Source organism: Oreochromis aureus, linkage group 9, assembly GCF_013358895.1.
Source record: "Oreochromis aureus strain Israel breed Guangdong linkage group 9, ZZ_aureus, whole genome shotgun sequence".
NCBI classification, from domain to species: domain Eukaryota; kingdom Metazoa; phylum Chordata; class Actinopteri; order Cichliformes; family Cichlidae; genus Oreochromis; species Oreochromis aureus.
Genome location: NC_052950.1, coordinates 19,161,458 through 19,180,045, shown reverse-complemented (window position 1 = coordinate 19,180,045; position 18,588 = coordinate 19,161,458). Strand labels below are relative to the sequence as shown.

Genomic DNA, 18,588 nt, shown 5'->3' with positions numbered 1-18,588 from the left:
ATAAATATCTTTCAAGATGACAACATTTATGAAAACGAAACACTATTCTTATTCTTCTTCCTCTCGCCCCTGCAGGCGGTCTGTCCTTCAAGTTCGGGTCCTCTACCAGAGGCCTGGGAGCTTGGGGGTCCTGCGCGCTTCTAGACAGAGAGATAGATAGATAGATAGATAGATAGATAGAGAGAGAGAGAGAGAGAGAGAGAGAGAGAGAGAGAGTATATTTTATTTAAGTCTAAAACAAACAAAAAGTTTTTTTACAGTGAACCTCATGAACAATGCAGTTAACTTTGTGTGGTACCTTTCCTTTGAAGATGGAGAAGCCATTTATATATTTATTCTATCTTTAAATAAAAACGGCAACATCATGATGGTTAACATTGTTATCTCACAGCAAGAAGGTCCTGTGAGGTTGCATGCTTGTGGGCACTGTGGCTTCATAGTCCAAATACATGGATTGAGTTAGATAGGCCATAGATGTGAATGTGACTGTTAATGGACGTCTGTATCTCTGTGATAGACTGATCCATTCAGGGTGTACTCTGCCTTTTGCTCCATAACAGGTGGGATAGGCTCTAATTCCCCTATGACCCTGAATTGGATAAGCAGAAGAAAAAGAACTCATGTATACACTTTTGTATACAGTACTTATACTTATACTGTACATTTTTGATTATAATGAATACACGTGTATTTTTATTGAATTGTGATTAAACTTTTCATTGAATACTCTGCTTTTGTCTGTTTTTGTGTTGAGTGTACAGTGTACAGAGTACAGACAGAAGGCGGCGGTACATTTTCTTCTTTGCCTTGGCTGGCGATCATTTCAGACTTTTATCTGCTGCAACATTTGTCTTGAATGCACACCTTTCACAGATGGCTTGGTTGACTCTGCCATCAGTAGACAGCACCTGTTCTTTTCCCACCATGATAAAATAAATAAATAAATAAATGAATAAAGTTCTCTTGTCCTTAAAGTTCTCTGAGTTAAATAAAATGCAAACGTACATATGTCTGGATTTTTAAGAGTTTCACACAGTGGTGGATTGCCACACAAAGTCTCACACTTTTCAAACTTTCAGATTTTCATAGCAGTACATTTGATGTGAATTGATCCACATGGACTATTGATACTTGCTGGTAACTTAACATCTGCCCGGTCTCCCAATCTCAAATGGGTATAAAAGCAAACTGCAGCTTGTCATCAGTGCTCCAACATGATGCGGCTTGTGCTTCTTCTGTCCTGTATTGGTAAGCCCACCTGACTTAAATAATTTTCTTTTCCTATATTTTTCTGAACGTTAAAACAAATCTGTCCATGTGTGTGCTGAAGGGCTGATTTGTGCCAAAGAACCTCGCAGCTATAAAGTTGACAATGAGAGGGTGATAGGCGGCAGTAATGCTCAACCAAACACATGGAAGTGGCAGGTAAATCCTCTGAACACTAATTATGGTTTTATTTTTCTATCTTTTGATGCAAATAGGTTTTATATTGTAGCTTTAAAGTACTAGATTAAAAAAACAACAACCTCCATCTCCACCATATTTTCATATTTCTATAATATTTCACAGGTTTCTCTGCAGTATGATCAATTCTATGATGGCTCATTCTACCACTTGTGCGGTGGATCTGTTGTTGATAGCTTCCACGTCATGACTGCAGCTCACTGCATCCTCAGGTTTGAGCTCTGACCATGATTATCCTTAATGACACCAATCTGTTGTGCATTTTGTAATATTTAAAAGTCTATCTTGGTGTCTCCTGGGCTGAACAAAAGACTGTAAGTAAGCAGTGTGCTTATTTTTCTGTGTCCTCGTCAGCCCAGATGCTAGTCAGTACCGTGTAGTGGTGGGTGAGTATAACCTGTATGAGGTAGAAGGCAGTGAGCAGTTCGTCCATGTGGATAAAATTACAGTCCATCCTGGCTGGAATGGTGATCTTCGTTATGGGTAAGTAGCAGCATGTCAGATCACCTCTCTTAATCAAGCCTCATGTTAATCTCAGCAAACAAGCTGCTATTAAAATTATACAACTCTATCTTTGGTTATTTTTTTTAGAAATGATATTGCTCTCTTGAGACTCGCTAGTCCCATCTATAACAATGGTTACGTGGCAATAGCTGAGCTCCCCTACCCGGACCAGACACTGCCTCATGGCTTCACCTGTTACATCACCGGCTGGGGATTAGTAGACTGTGAGTACACATGGGTGCTAAATGTACACACACACACACACTATATGTGGATGTAATAAAAAGGTTCCTGCATTCTTTCTCCACTGAATCAGATGGAGGTAGCCCTGCCATCCTACAGGTGGCTCCCATCAATGTGGTGGAGCACTCGGTCTGCTCCCAGCCAGAGTGGTGGGGCAGCATTGCTCTGGAAACCATGGTGTGTGCTGGAGGGGATGGGATCATAGCAGGCTGCCAGGTAGAGGAGGTTTCGATTTGTTTTCCTCATGCAGCAACCTCAGTAAAGACTGAGCAAATTTTAACACAATATGATTCAAATGGTCAAAACTGTACTTTCAGTGATCCTATTACTATCATATTGTTTACAACAATACTGTGTTAAGACGTTCTCCCAGTCATTGCACGCTATGTTCTTATTGTTATCTGTCCCAGGGCGACTCTGGAGGTCCTCTGAACTGCTTTACTGATGGAGCCTGGAGAGTTCACGGTGTTGTCAGTTACGGCCCATCTGGTATGTGCAACCAAGTGTTCAAACCCACTGTCTTCACCAGAGTCTCTTCCTTTGAAGACTGGATGTTTTCAGTAAGTCTCTTGATGCCTCTGTGCTTTTGTTTGGCGACTATAATCTTATAAAGCTTGACTCATTTTTTATCTATTTATTTTTTCAGGTTATGGGTCTTGCTTAAATGGCACCACATTCCTTACAATTCTCAAATGCATCCTGCAAAATAAAATTGATGTGCATCTCATTCATGTTCTGCGCAGCAGATATTTGCCTGTAGTTCTTGAATTTGCCAAAGGGTGGCAAAACCGCCTCATGTTCTGACCAAACAACGTCCTGCTTTTCTCTCAGAATCAGATCGTTTTTATGGCGTTCCGGTACTTTCCCACAATTTCAGAAACACATTTTCTTCTGAATGCATTTGGTGTTGGTGTACTGCTCTTGCGACCAGTCCATACATGTGCCACCGTTTTTGTTTGAATACCAACACAGCGGCTACGGTCGTGACCTCCTGACTTCCAGAACCGCAGTTTTAGTTGATGGAAAATTTCTAAGGATGTTTCAAACTGAGGACCTCTTTTTTAAAAACAGGCTTAAGTAGCAGTGAATTACAAGAACAACTGGAATATTCTTGCATGGTCTACCTGAACACCCTGTCCCAACAAGCAGAAAACCTTTTTTTTCTCTCTTTTTAATTGTGGCCAAATGCTATATGTAGTCATTGTCTCAACATTTCCTTCTTGTCTGGAATTTCTGGCCATATGTTTGTGGTAGTAGTCAGGAGACTTTTGCATGACATCATATAAAGTGTTTTTCTCCACACCATGGAGACCAAAAACCACAGATACATTCCAGTGGTTTACATTAGAACCTAACAGGAATGTTGTTTCAATAGATTTAAGGAGAAATGTCGATTTTCTTTAATATAGTAGAAGTAAATGTCTTAATGGTTTGCCAAATGGAAGCTAAACTACAAAAAAAGTGTAATAAGCAATTAGATCCATCTGAATTTTACATTCAGTTCAAGTTTGGCAACATAACAAGACCTCAAGGTTCTTTTTACTGTAACGTAAAGACCCGAAAACCCCAACAATCATATGATTCTCTATGAGCAAGCACTACATGACGCCAGGAAGGAAAAACTCCCTTTTAAGAGGACAAAAATCTCCAGCACAACCAGGCTCAGGGAGGAACAGCTGCATTCGGAAAGAGGAAGACAGGAACAACACAAACTATGGGAGAGAGATGACACAATGTAAAGGCATGCAGGGGTGGCATATAAGCACCTGTGGGAAGTCCCCCAGCAGTTTGAGCCTGCTTCAGCATAACCAAGGGATACTTCAGGATCAGTCCTTTCAGCTTCAGCTTTAAGTCTAATCTTAAAAGTAAAGATGGTGTCTGTCCCATGAACTTTAGCGCAGAAGCATTTAACTAAACGTTACGGTCGTCCCAGGGTTTACACATTTGTGTAAAACACTAAATACGTCCTGTTTGACAGATCTAGTAACAAACTGCCAATTGTAATGTAATAGTTGTTCTTTTCTAGTGAACAACTAGATTAACTTGGATCGTGTGTTTTTATTGTAATGAGTGGTAAAAACTGGAGTATGGAGAGCATAATTAGTTTTTTTCATTTGCCAGAGAGGTTTCACCACCACTGGTGTAAAGTAGCAGTGTACTGTAGATTACTTCAGCTACACGTAATTTGAAGGTACATTAGTGTGCTTATTTTACTTTCGCTACTTTCAGCTTCACATGTTTGATGCAAACCCAGGAAGGGTTTGTGTCTCTGGCTGGAATTGAACCAGAGACCCTTCGCTTGGCAAACAGATGTGCAAACCGCTACACTTGTGTTTTCCCCCAGTCATAAATAAATTGAACAATACATTTTTAAGCAAAACAAATGCCAGATGTAGTTCTCCATTTTCAAAATATTTGAATTTTCCTGCAATTATTTGCTGGTTTAGAAAGGGTTAAACCAATTATAACACGTATTTTTTTTTTTTACTTATTAGCTAAAATATATTATTAGTATATCAAGTATATTACCCCCACCCCCCAAACAAAGCTGGAAATAATACCACTGGGACATTTTCCCCATCTTTTTTCCCCACAATGCAAAAAGTTTACTATTCAGCATTTGACAAAGACAAAAAACAGTCAAAGATTTAGAAAACATTTTTTTTTATTATTATTATTTGGAGGGACAGGCTGTCAAAATGGCGTAGATGAAAGACACTGTTTCTGAACAGCAGGTTAATGTGTGAGTATGTAAAAAAAATTAAAGCACCTTTGTTTGCTCTGCAGGACCATTCAAGCAGAAATATGTACAACACAAAAGGCAAAAAAAGTAAGACAGTTTCTTTGAAAACAATATAAATTGTACTGTAATACATTACATTGAACACTCACTGTTGCCATTTCTTCATGAGATTTGATGTTTTATACAAGAGAATCAAATGCCTGCTTGCAAAAAATGAGTGCCCTCTTCATGGCATAAGAACATATATTGGATGGACTTCAAAGTAATCAAAAAAGGCAAAAAAGCGAATAATACATTTCCAAAATGTGCACTCGGCACTTTTTCAAAGTATACAATTAATCAGAACAAGTTTTAACAAACAGGACCTGCATGCATAATTTCTAAAGGGTCCAGAAAGGCTGTTGAAACAGCTGTAGAAAGGGTGAGATATGTACATCGACTCTCTAGTGTCCCTCGGCTCTTCACACAGGTGACAGCACAATCACCTTTGAAAGGTCTCGTTCAATAATTAATGAGGCAACTCTTCAATTTTCAGGGTTTGCGCGTGCGATAAAAATTGTATAATATATGCAGTTTTTATGCACAAAAACCCTTTACTTGTGTAAGTCATAACATATCGTAAGCCAAGTCACAGACTTCCAAAGAAATTCAGAGTACAATCAAATTGATCTTCGCAATTTACTTAGTTTTAGTGGCATGTCTAAGATATCTAACCATAAGGCTGCCTATGAAAAATACTTCAGAATGCTGGAGAGCAATAACCTTCATAAGTATACATTTCTCTATAATTCATATATTACAAAGGTCGACCCAGATTGAAAATTACTCGTTTTTGCTTAATAAAATATTCAATTTGTCAGTGATTAGAATTCTTTTGTCATTCTACATAAATTAGTTAGAAAATATTAGTGTAATTTTCTATGTTTACATTATAGGCAGCGATACAACAGAACCATAATTTAGTTTCAGTGATTAGGGAGATTCCACAGTTTTCAGTCCCAAAGCTTAAATGGAAGCGCTGTGCACACTCTATTAGCATGCATGGCTCCCCCCGATAAGCAGGCACATCCAGTAAACTTTACAACACCCCATTTTATTGCCAGGCGTCTTAAATTAAATAACTAGTGAAATAATGACATAATAAGTTATCCAAAAAAAAGAGAAAATAGTTAAACTGTAAAAGAGAATAGATATTAAATACTTGCTGATGGACTTGTGATCCCATTTCCCATAACAATGCCTAAATGTGATATGGACAAGGAAAAAAGCAAAAGAACAGGAAGGAAGATTGCACTTTCAGGTGAAATATCAAACCACAGTGCTGCTTGAGTGAAAGTAGGCTTCATCAGAAATAAATAAAATGAATTCATAAAAGGAAATAATTTAAAACAAAAGTAAAAAGACAATACAGCTACAGCTTTTAAATGGCATGAGCATTATATCTAGTTACCCTGCTCATAAATATGAAACTCCGTCATGTTAGCGTTTAACTGTTGAATCGATCCCGTTCGACCAAAACAATGCCTATTCATACATAACTATTTTTTTTTCACAGATAAAGTGCTGATCAAGGAGATTTTAGAGGGATTTTATTTGTACCATAAAAGACCCTTGGCAGAGATCTTGAGGAGAAAGAGTCCACTAGCTTTAGGATTTAACACGAGGAGGACCCCTTCTACTCAAGTCGTCCAGGTGTTAGCCTAAAACCTAGGGCGTGAACAGGTTACCATTTAACTCTGGTTTTCATATGAAGGCCATCACAGCAAAGGTACATTGCCTCCAAAAGCTAGAAAGCTAGAAAAAAAATCCCTGAGGTGCACATTCAGCTGTGTTGAGATTCCCAACCTGGCCCCAGAGGGTTCATTCCCGTTTAGCGTATGGTTGGTGATCTTGGTTTGGTTAAACAAGCTTTCTTAGGAATTGAGAGCCAACATGTCTTTTTTTACTATTATTTTTAATGTGCCTGATCAAATTGATATATGCTTAGTATCTTTTTCAACACTAGCTGCCGTCTCACACAGCAATCATTCCAAACTGCTTTGTTGACAATTTTAAAGGCAAGTTTGGAATTTTGAGCGTTTATTATTAGGCGAGAGGGAAAAAAAAAAAAAAAAAAAGTCAAACAAAATCACAGCTTCCTCCAACACTTTGACATCTTATGTGCATTTTCAAACCTGCGTTTTTCTTGCACTGTCCACAAATTTTTCACTTTGCGTGGGTCAAACTTTCACAGACTCCATCACAGACAATTTCATGGCTTCCTCCAACAGCTGATTGTCTGTAAAAGTGGTGGGGGGTTCTGGGACGGACTCTGAAAGGCCAATCAGCGACTCTAGGAGGCAGGTCCCTGGGTCACTGGCTGCAGGGAAACTGGGATAACTAGGCAACTGAAACTGAAAAAAGTTGTCCATGTGCTCGTACTCCTTGAGGGAGTTGTAGAGGGAGGTGGGCCCCAAACAGGGGAAGCCATCGAAAAACTCCAGGTCTGACTCAGACGAGAGGCTCAGCTCCATGTCGTAGCTAGCCGAGCGATCGATTGTGGGAGAGGGCGTGTGTGGAACACTACTGCTATGGAAGAGGGCGTTTCCCTGGTTGGCGTTCTCATCCAAAAGTTCTGAAATGGCTGTTGCTCGATTGTCTGTTTGATCGTCCGAAGAGTCCAACAGTGCAGCGTCTATATTGTCATTCTCATCTGCAAAGTCCACCATACTAAAGCTACTAAATGCCTCCGAAGACGGCTGCTGTTGTTCTTGCAGCTGCTCTGGGCAACAAGTGTCTTTGCTGCTCTTATCGCCGCTGTCCCTGCTACTTCTCGAACTGTTTTCTGTGTCACTGAAACACAGTATGCGGCTCAGGCCTTTCTCATCGACATCCAGCTGGGCGCTGGGCTCGCACGGTCTCTCGCCTGCTTCCGAGTCCTCACTCTGAGAGTCCGACAAGTCTGTCATATCGCTGCTGCAGCTGTTCTCCCCGGCTGCCGTCAGCTCTGCGCTGAAGGGGAACGAGGGCACTGCTGGTAAGGGGGTGGCACCGGTTGCGTTCTCCTCATCCTCCTCTGTGCTGGACTGCTCCTCCAGCCTCTTCTCCAGCTCCAGCTTCATTATAGTGTGGATGTAATGCGTCTGTACCCTGGTGGAGTTGAACTCAATGCGGCCTTCCGTGTTTCCGCAGCCATCCTTGGTACATCCACATGGAAAAGAGGAGTGGTCCATCTGCAAGAAGTAAAGAAAAGCTCTTAAATCACGCAATAGAAAGTCCCGAGTTGCTGCGTCATGCCCGGGTGCTCTTGCAAGCATGAAATTGTCTGGGCTCTTACCTGACATTTGATGCCAGCCAGACTGCAGCTGCAAGTCTCAGGTTCACAGAACCCCTGACAGTCGCAACCACAGTTCTCCCTGGAGAGCCTCAGCTCATGCAGCTGCCTCTTTTCCTCCTTGTCGATCTTCTTCACACCCGCCGCTTTGAGCAGCGCGTAGCGGCGCTTGGACGTGTAAGGCTGGAGAAAAGAGCCCTCGTCGAGGTTGGCTCCACTGATGTCAATATCCTGCTCTGGGATGTCGTCCAATGTAAGCTTTTCGGCCTCCTCGCTCTCCTGGGTTCCATTTTTTGTCAGCTGAACACAAAAAAGGAACAAAGTTTATTTGTTATGTTGAACAGGCACAGTTTCATAGATCCCACATAGGGATGGGTATCGAAACCCGGTTCTTGTTGAGAACCGGTTCCCACTGTTTCAATTCCTTGGAATCGTTTGCCATTTTGCAAACGATTCCTTATCGATTCCAGTCGCCCCGAATGACGTTTGCGGAGCGTCATTTACCTGGCAGGGGCGCCTAAGCGGCTCAAACGCTCAAAAGTTTGGTTATACTTACGAGAACGGATGACAACAGGGCAACTTGCAATACTTGCAAAGTAGATATTTCATTTAAAGGAGGAAACACTGAATATGAAAAGCATTTGCTCACAAAACACCGATGACCTTAAATGAATGTCGTGTTTTTAATTCCGCCCGGACTTGTGAATCTCAACCCAGCAGCAGCGGTAACGTTTGCACGTCCTCTCCTGTTAATGCGGCAGGTAAATAATCAACTAACAGTGCATATTATGTTAGTGCGATCTGCCTTATTACAAAACCTGCCATTACTGTGCATTTAGGTGACCCTGATGAGACAGACAGAGTCTGGCTGGCAGTTCTCACTGCAGTCTACCGGTAGCGTCTCCTTTCAGGCCCGCATGTCACCGAGCAGTGACTAAGTTTGTGGTCAAAGGCTTGCAGCCATGTGCCACAGCAGATGCCCCCGATTTTCGGTACGTGAATGTGTTTAATTGTAGGCAGGGACATTACTGGATATTCTTGTGTAATTGCTACAGAATAATTTATGTTATACTTTGTTATTGCTACAGAAGAATATTTATTTTATTATTTTACATTTACAATTTTTTCCTGGGGACCCTGTGACACCCCATTGAAGAGTCGTGAGGCTGTGGATCTCTTAAGATCTCACTGTTGGGTTTGTAAGGCCATGTTACTCCTAAATTTCTATCTTGTTCAAAGAGAAGATATAAAACAAAGTTCTAAGCTAATCGACCTTAGTGTTCTCCTTTTTTAAAAAGAATCGATAAAGAATTGAATCGTTAAACAGAATCAAAAATGGAATCGAAATCGTGAGAATCTTATCAATACCCATCCCTAATCCCACAACCACTGCATTTCTTTTACGGTGCACACCTTTAGTTTGAGAGCTTCCAGTTTCTCTTCCCTGAGTCTGTTGAGGAGTTTTTCCCGACGCAGGAGCCGCTGCTCCACGGCAAACTCTGCGAGCGAATACGTGCGGAGTGCACTGTGGCGTTGCATCATGCCCAGAGTGCATCCTCCTCGGCTGGGAACGCTGGTGAAGCCCTGGCACCGAGGGAAGAAGAACACCGTCACCTGGTCAAACGTCACATTGCCCCGCCGCACTCGTTTGGATTTCTTAAGGATGGACGTTGCTATGGATGAAAAAAAGAAAGGCAAGATTAGAATATATAACGCACAAGTAAGAGAGGAGGCTCTAAAGAGAGGGGGGTATTCTTACGTTCGTGCCACTAGATGGCATAATTCCCCAGCACTTGTACTTGAGAGGTGTAGAAATGCTGCAGAACAGACTGTAAAAGGACACCCCTCTGATTCATTGCCTCCGCCTTATCATGTACCCAATTAAAAGACACTGCTAACAGGACTCTAACACGCTTACATCCTGTAAAGTGAAACCTACACTAACCCAAGAATCCATTTAGCTTTGTAACTTGCCCTACTGTGCGACAAAAAAAAATGCAAAAGAAAAAAAACACAAAAAAAACACCCAACCCAGGAATTTCCCTTTGTTGGCCAGGAAAGTGGAGGAAACAGAGCCGCCAGGATCACAAAAGTGGTGAGTAAAGGCTTGAGGCTTCCAGATGGGGGTGAAGGGTGGAAGTGTAGCCCTAAGGGCAAGAATAAAACCTGCCCACCCGGGTCTCGCTGTTAGCTGACAATCCCCACAAATGGCCCAGTAACCGAAACGAGTCAAAGGTTCTCTCGCCGTTAAAAAGCGCTCACGATCTTTCTATACCCAGACAAATACAATAAAACCATATGGGAGCCAAAGTAGAACCATATGTGGGGAAAAAAGCCCAATTATTCAAGTTTTATTATATATTCCACTTCCTCCACCCTGGAATATTCAACAAAACTTTTGCGACTCTTTTAGAGACAAGCAACTTTTTCCCTCTGCCTGAGTCACCAGAACCTTTCAAATCTACAATCCACATGTGTTGGACATTACAATTATTATTTGGTGGGAAAATCCTTGTAGACTTATAGTTCACCCTGAACAACTGGCCTTAAGAGACACGGAAAGCTGGTGTGATACCTGAAGCTTGGAAAAGTAACCTTTTACCTTAATAGAGGTAAGCGGCACACAATAGTTCTACTATGTGGTCTAATCTGCTGCTTGGGGTAATACACATAAAAACAAACTACCAGGGTACAGCTTCACATCCATCATCTTCTCTGCTGTGTCTAGCAGTCACTTCACAATTTCTGTGTAAACACTGGATTATAATGATCCAGCCAATCTGCTCCTTCAGATGTGTCTGCACGCCTTTTTTTCTTGATTGTCCCCCCCCGTTTTTTTTTTGTATCCCTTCACCCACTCACTTTCAGCACCTGTGCTGGGTGCACGCCCGGGCTTCAGACAAGGCTCTGTGTGTTCCCAGCCTTGGCAACCTGCCATGCTTCTCTTCCTGGCTGCCTGCCCCACCATCCTGGAAACCTCACAACTGTTTGCCCTTCTCCCGTACACCGCAATCCCTTTCCAAGCCGGTCGGTCCCCTAAGGCTCAGCAGACGCGCCCAGGTCGAGACACAAAACGGCCCGAGGCCGCGCGACCCACATCGTGCAAGAAAAGGTGAGGCTGTGCCTGCATGCGGGGCTTTGGGAAGAAGGTGGCGACACAGCCAAGGTGAGCAGCCAGTGCATAATGCGATTAGCCATTTTGCAGCTTTAGGGCATGAAATCAAAAGAGGTATTCATTGCAGGAGTCTGAAATCATTTCTGTGAAGTGTTTCATGGCCTGCCAGCTGCCTAAATTCCTTAACCTCTCCCCCATTTTTGTAAGTTTGTTATCGGAGCCTCAGCGGATGTTAAAGGCAAGAGAATGCATTATAAAAACATGTGCCATCAGCTCTTTCTGCGATTTATTATCGCTGGAGAGAGACACTCACTGTTGAAATTTGTTGCCGGGGAGCTGGGGTTGCTGGGGGTGGAATCCAGGGTGTCCGAGAAGCAGCTCTCCGCCTCCGAGTCCCAGCCTGAGCAGGCAGAGGAAAGGGAAGAGGGCGACGGTGAGGAGTAGCATGGGTCCTCATCCACCTCCTCAAACTTCCTCTTGAGAAGCCCACTCATGGCGTTAGCGCAAAAGATCTGCAGCAAGGAGAAGAGAGGGAGACAAATTAGCAAATTACTAACAGCTATTTTAACAAATCATCACCTGATCTTTATTTTATTAACCCAATAAATTATCAGCTGTACATTGTCAGGCTTTTATTTAAACAAAATCAACGGTACAAGTGAGTCATGTATGCATACCAGTCTCATGCTACTCTCAGCTGAGAACAATGGCACAGGAAGCAATCAATCAGTTCTATTTGCCTAAGTCAACAATTAGCGGACCCTTCACCCTCTTCTAAATCCCATCGGCTCAGCAAACGCATAAATTAAGAGAGACGACCAAACAGAGGTGACCTGACGTTTTATTTTCTAATCAGTCACTTTAAGCAGCCCTTGCAATCAAATATGCAGTCCAAAGGAAAGCAAGGGCACTTTGCCACTGATCATAAGTAACATGTCCACATAGAAGTCATTGAATACATGTGCAGCTACGCATAGGCAGGATGTTTTGTTGTCCACATATCCAGAGCTGAGTAAAAGAGAGAAAAGCAAAAAAATAAAGCTTTCAGTGGGAGGGAGTGCTGACTGCCCTCTAATCTTCAAAAATATTGCCTAATATCACCTTTCCAAGTATAAGATTTGTCGATGCGTTTACCGTTTATTTTTGTCAGGCAGCAACACTTTCAAAGCCTGTCTTTTTCCAGACTAAATTAAAAAAAGAGCAACCGCTGACATGACAAATGAGCAGATTTGATGAAAAGCAAGGTTACTGCTTTTGTATTTTATGGTTAAGGGATACAAATGTGTCTCGCGACCTTAACAAACACCAAACAATCTAATCTTCCCAACTTTTGAGAAGTGCCAGGCGATGCTTGCTGCTAGACGGCACAGTTCATCATCAGTGCAGGGACGAGCCCCTGCTATCTTAACCCAGGGAGGGAAGGAGAGGGTGGAGGGAGGGAGGAAGGAAGTGAAGGGAGAGGTAGGACACAACCGGGCCATGCTCCAGCACAGACACTCCCTCAGATGATGATGTGGAATAGGAAAAGGAGGCTTTACCCATAAAGAGATCGTTTCACCGTCAAACTGTTTACAAATCTTTCAACATTGCAGCTGAATCACTTAGAACCGGAGCACACGTATCCACTTTGATTTTCGTCATCTTTTAAGCCTTTTTTAAAAATATACTCATACTAAACAGTACTGCACACACGTAAAACACCAAACCATCCTTCCAACAGCTTAAAATGTGACCATTGCTCCTTAGCACACAGCCAATATGTCAGAAATGCTCCAGTGACTTTATAGGAACTTTGAATCCATGTGCGATCTGCATGTCTTGCTTGTCTCATCGTGATGTTATGCAAGTGTCATTACTCAAACAACAGAAGAAAAAGAAGCTCTGGAAGCTGGTGTACAAGGAAAGGGGACATTTTCTGCATGCAACAGAGTAGTTATGCAAAAAAAATCCTTATATGACAAGGACAAAGGCAAAGTCAAGGGCAAGAGGCTGACACCTTCATATAGGCAGTGGGTGCATCTTTGCAGATGTACAGGGAGGAGGTTACTGTTATTGCTGCAGTCAGATATTGTTGTCCCCAGTGCACGTATGATGAATGAATCACCTTGCAATAGGTCAAGCCAACTCACACTGTCACTGCAACAAACAAAAAGGCTCCCTTTCACACTGTAGCCTTCACATTACACAGACAATAAGAGTGGAGGAAAAAAAAGGGGGGGCACTGAATCCCCCGTTCTTCAGCTTACTCCAGCAAAAAAATAATCTCAAAATGCCTTCTACACGTATAACTAATATTATGACATGATGATGGGATTTGTCTTGAAACCATTTAGAAACACCTGGGTGCAGCATCTGTTGCTTTGTGTGTTCCCTTATCAGACAACATGTGTGTTCTGAAAAACACCACAACCCTCAAGTCTCTGTGCACGCAGAGCACGCAAGGGTTCACCTTACAATTCTGCCACCATTCCCAGCTCCAGTTCCCAGAAAAAACAAAAAAAAACACAAAAAAAACACAAAAAAAACAAAGCTGTGAAGCATCCTCCAGGGAGTGCATAGCGCCAGCTAAGCAAAGTCTTTTTAATTAAAAGCTGCAGTGAGGCAGAAGGGGGGGTGCGGGAGAGAGAGAGAGAGAGAAAGAGAGAGAGAGAGGTGGTGGTGGGGGGGCAGTGGTGTCAGAACTGGGTCATTGTCTCTTGACTGCAGTCTACCTGACACATTGATTTGTTAATCCTGTTCAACGGGCAGAAACAATGGCGAGAGGTTAATCCTGGCAAGGGGACGGCTTGTAGTCAATCTGGAGCTTCTCAGCCTGCTCAGCCGCTGCACCCACTGAACAAGGCCAAGAGAGCACAGACAGCGGATGGAACAAGGGACCCGGGGTAAAAAAAAAAAAAAAGAAGAAAAAAAAGAAAAAAGAAAAGGCATTGCGTAGTGACTCATTTGCAAAAGGGTGGGACAAAGATAAAAAGAGAGGAATTTGGCGCTGGCTCCTCAAGAAAGCGGTGCCTGTGGATGTCTGCTCTAAATGGAGAATGGATGTGATCGGACAGCCGAGCCAGAGAGGGAGCGCAGCATGTTTTCAGCGTGCGCTAAATTATGCATCACTGTCATTCCATCAACCGCACACAGGCAGGCAGATAAAGGACGCATCCACCGAGGTGCTCCCCAGCCAGTTGTCACAGACTTGGAAAGATAAATCTCTGGCGAGGAGATTTGTCACCAGAAGCGCTACACAGCTCAAGTCAGATGCGTAACTATGTCAGTTGAATAAGATTATCTTGATACATCCAGCTACGGGGCTGTTTGTACGACTTTAGAATTTCAATTCATTTTTATTTTAAATCTGCAGACAGCCCCTCAAACCCTTTTATAAAGGAGTATTAAATTATTTGAGAAGGATGTAAAAGAGTTTGAATTACTTCTAAAAGGTAAAATGCCACGGTAAATCTTATCATCCTAACTTATTGGAAAGCTTTAGTTTAATCAGAATCACAAAAAAAAGAACCGACTCATAAAAGCTTTCTTATACACATCTCTGGTTTTGCACAGATATCAACTTTCACCCTGTTTGAACTGCTCCCGTCTGCCCCGCAGCCATCAGGACAAGTCACAGTTGACTTTGCCCCCTCGCACCGCCTGTCCAGCCCCTTTGCAGCTGATAACCGTGTGGGTGGGAGCGACAAGTTGCACTAATCTTAGCCAGCCGGGAGCATTTACATGGCACACTGACAGCCTTGTGCAGTGTCTGAATGCTCATAAAATGTGATAATGATGAGCTTGGGAGCCTTCCCGTGTGTGTGGAACCGTGTCTGGGCAGGATAGCCCCTGCAGGCTTTCAAGGTACTGCACCTCTCACTTCCAGTTCTGACACCGAGAGGACGGGAGATAATTGATCAAAGCCGTCAAGGTGACGATGGGCTGGATTCCAGCTCCTGCACAGCTGGGGGAAACACTGGCTCATTTCATATGAAGTCAGCTGTTAGTCAGAAGCGCTCCACCTGCTGGAACAATGCAGGGAGCGCTCCCGCTTTCTCCTCTATAAGCCTGTTGTTCTCACCGAAGCCCCAAAGCTTGCTGTGACTGTGCCACAGAAACATTCTGTTCCTCTGCCTTGACCCGTGCACAGCGCGATTCCAAAAAGGAGAGGTAGTGGGAAGAAGGAGGGAGGACTGTACAAAACAAATAAATAATGTCATGTCTCCAAGCCACAGGAATTCCATTCTGGCAGCACTGCTCCCGCAGTAATAGTGGAAGAAGAACACAGGCTCTATCTAACCCAGATGCGTTTTCTACTGCTAACCACTGGAAAGTCCTACTCCCATTAGACACTTGAGCCAGCCACCTTTCCTAGCCACACCTGACAGGGTATTAACTTGCACGTGGACTTCACATGCCCCAGGCTGCCATTAATCTGTTATGCAGACCAAACCTGAATGTCCAGGTGATGCCTGCAGAGGACTGTTTACTCATACTGTTTTGGGTTGCTTTACTGCTTTAAAGGGAAGGCAAAAACTGGTTTTTCCACTCTTTTCCTCGAATGGCATTCACTGTGCAGACAAAATGACATGCAGCTTTGATTTTTCTGTAACACACTTGCAAATATCAGAAACTGTGCCAAGTACACAGCAGCAAACTTTGAGAAAACCTTTTTAGAATAACAGTCCACAAGCAGAAAACATGCAGCTTTTGGGTGTGTGTTTGGGTGGAGGGAGGGGGAGTGGCTGCGGGTTCAGGGGTCATGCTCCAGTCTGGGACACTTGCTGTATGGAATGCTGAGAGGACAAAGCAGATGGGAGCTCTCGGCTGCTGTGTTGGAGACTGTCAGCAGGCTCCGTGTTACCCCCTCCACACACACACACACTAAAACACACACCCACCCCCACTCCACCCTCGTCTCCAGGCACAAAAGCGTGGGGCCATCCTGCGTGACCAAAATGAAGCAGGCACAGAGAACCTTGTCTGAACCCAGCATGCGGCTGTTGCCTCTCCCAGCTGGGGAGACAGATACTAAAAGTGTGCATGAGCTTCCTGAGGTTGTGAAACATGCACTGCAGTGCACAGGAAGTGGCCATCCAGATTATCTGTGCTGTGTCTGACAGCTGCAGGCACCACAAGGCAAACTGAATGCAGGATCACACGATGGAGATGAGGCAGTTAGGAGGTGGGGATGTTATTCGCTGTGCTGCGAATTCCTTCAAATCATTTGAGAGGATTTTGGAGTGCATTGGCAGTTTTAATGAGAAGGCAGCAAACAGGTCAATTGTTATTTTAAAGAGGGACGTGGGTGCAAAATGTGTGCTATAAATGGAAAATGATGTTAAATAAGCGCAGACAAAGACTTATTTAACACATCTGAACCCTCCTTAGACATTAAGTGCACAGCACCAAGTGCTGTATTCCTTCTCAGTAAACAAAGGATCATTCAGCTCTCTGCAGCCTAATTCCAGAAAACATGATTCCAAAAATGATCCGGGTGAGGTCGCGCTAGAGACGATTAAATCGACTCAGTCGCTTTATCGAAAACAGACACTGTCCAGAGATTAAATAAATAAATAAGAGCCCCAGAGGGCAGTGTTACACCTGGAAAAAAATAATCACATTAATAAATCAAGACCTTTGGATGAGAATAACAATAAAAAAAAAAACCACATTAACATTCGTTTCTCTTTATAGTACTTAAATTAATTAGAAACTTCAGTCATTTACGCATGTAAAAATAAAAAAATTAAAAAAAAAGATCCACATGCAGTGATGGAAAACTGATCAAACAATGAAGGAGCTCCACATTCCTTGTCCACACCTGGCTAAAAGCCTGAACTGTTACCTGCATGTGGCAAATCGCTAAAAATCCACCCCGAAAAAAAATAAAATAATTAAAAACCTATAATTATATCGGGTCGAACAGGCACGTCGTACGAGTCCAGCCGGCTCTCTCCCCCAGCTGACCCGATCATGCCTCATGATTAATGCTAATTCTAATGACAGCAGCCCTGTCAGCTGTGTGCTCAGATGTAGTGCCTTCAGGAGTCGCTCTAGTTACAAGAGGCGCACCAGCACCGCCGAGGTGAACAAGAACAACTCCGCACGGGCTGAATACACAAAGCCGACCTCATCAACAGTTCAGATCACCTAAATGAATCCACAGCCGAAAACCCACAGCGGTGGGAAGCACGGCTTTCCCGGCGTGAGCCGTGAAGTTTGTAAAACGCCGATTAATCAGCGATCGATCTAAAAACAAATAATAAATCAATCAATCACCAAGTGAATGAAGCGGGTCGTGGAATCTCGCGTTTAACAAGAAAATCAGTTAAATGACTTTAATTCTTTCCCGTTACCGTGAGTGCCAGCACCCGTGTGCTGCCATCAGAAAACAATTCATTAAAACTCAACTTTAACTAGCGGGGGCCACCACAGCCGCGTCCATTTCCAATAAAGCGTCAGGCAAAGTGTTCAAAAAGAAATCAAGCGAATAAAACCACACCAGAGATGACACGCACAGACGCACAGAGAACACAAACCGCACAGGGCATTTAAACGACTCCTGACACACGAGAATAAACAGTCAAACTATCTGGCTTTCCCCCCTCCTTCCCTCCGCTGAGGTTGAACGCGTAAATTACGGTGTTCAATAACCCAGCAGCGAAACTCCCGATTCTGTTTGTACTCACCACCAATTCAAGTATCCGATCACCATCAGTCACCGAATAGTCACGCTGGGTAAAACAGCCGACGGGTGTTAACGGTGGAAGTAATCCAAATGGCACGAATAAACGTAGCGCTTATCCCCCCCGTATACACAGCCTTTTTTAAAATTCTCTCCTATTGTCTGTGCCTCTCTGCCGCACGGGGTCCGTACCAGCTGAAGCGCTTCCCTTGTCTGTAGCAGACTGCCGAGAAGCGCAGGCTTTTTCGTCAGTGGAAAACTCCCTCCTGGCGTCTAGTCTGACGCAGGCGGTGACACAAGGAGGCTGCCCACGCCGCTTCCTGCCCGTCCTCCTGTGTTTGGTTTGAGCCCTTACTACCTGCGTGAGAAAACTCAGGTGGTCACTGATAATAATAATAATAATAATAATAATAATAATAATAATAATAATAATAATAATAATAATAATAGCCTGGGAGTAGTAGTTATAGTAATAGATTGATGCAAATAAACACAATAAAATACATTTTTCTTCTTTTTACCCCCCTTTTTTAAATACA

At 43.2% G+C, this 18,588-nt stretch overlaps 2 protein-coding genes across 2 annotated transcripts; one reads left to right on the top strand and one right to left on the bottom strand.

The window, feature by feature from the left end:
- Nucleotides 1–1,107: 1,107 nt before the first annotated feature.
- Nucleotides 1,108–2,938, top strand: LOC116314519 (elastase-1-like). Its single transcript, XM_031732572.2, has 8 exons — nt 1,108–1,248; nt 1,331–1,425; nt 1,570–1,676; nt 1,819–1,947; nt 2,056–2,192; nt 2,285–2,427; nt 2,622–2,771; nt 2,858–2,938. Exons 1-8 carry the CDS (start codon nt 1,215–1,217, stop codon nt 2,873–2,875), a joined length of 813 nt encoding a protein of 270 aa, XP_031588432.1. The 5' UTR covers nt 1,108–1,214; the 3' UTR covers nt 2,876–2,938.
- A 4,235-nt stretch (nt 2,939–7,173) lies between these two features.
- On the bottom strand, nt 7,174–17,316 carry csrnp1b (cysteine-serine-rich nuclear protein 1b). The gene is made up of 5 exons (XM_039617512.1): nt 17,210–17,316; nt 11,696–11,894; nt 9,681–9,940; nt 8,271–8,567; nt 7,174–8,166 (listed from the first exon to the last, which is right to left on the bottom strand). The coding sequence occupies exons 1-5, from the start codon at nt 17,213–17,215 to the stop codon at nt 7,174–7,176; spliced, it is 1,755 nt and encodes a 584-aa protein (XP_039473446.1). The 5' UTR covers nt 17,216–17,316.
- Nucleotides 17,317–18,588: the final 1,272 nt, after the last annotated feature.

What these genes read in the sequence shown, in the direction of transcription:
- csrnp1b (XM_039617512.1), bottom strand. An exon ending in CCCGGCAACAAATTTCAACA is followed by an intron (nt 9,941 to 11,695) that starts GTGAGTGTCTCT and finishes TTTCATCCATAG; the next exon opens with CAACGTCCATCCTTAAGAAA. An exon ending in TGGCTGGCATCAAATGTCAG is followed by an intron (nt 8,167 to 8,270) that starts GTAAGAGCCCAG and finishes TACTTCTTGCAG; the next exon opens with ATGGACCACTCCTCTTTTCC.
- LOC116314519 (XM_031732572.2), top strand. Translation starts at nt 1,215, where the DNA reads ATGATGCGGCTTGTGCTTCTTCTGTCCTGTATTG. An exon ending in CAAACACATGGAAGTGGCAG is followed by an intron (nt 1,426 to 1,569) that starts GTAAATCCTCTG and finishes AATATTTCACAG; the next exon opens with GTTTCTCTGCAGTATGATCA. An exon ending in GGATCATAGCAGGCTGCCAG is followed by an intron (nt 2,428 to 2,621) that starts GTAGAGGAGGTT and finishes TATCTGTCCCAG; the next exon opens with GGCGACTCTGGAGGTCCTCT.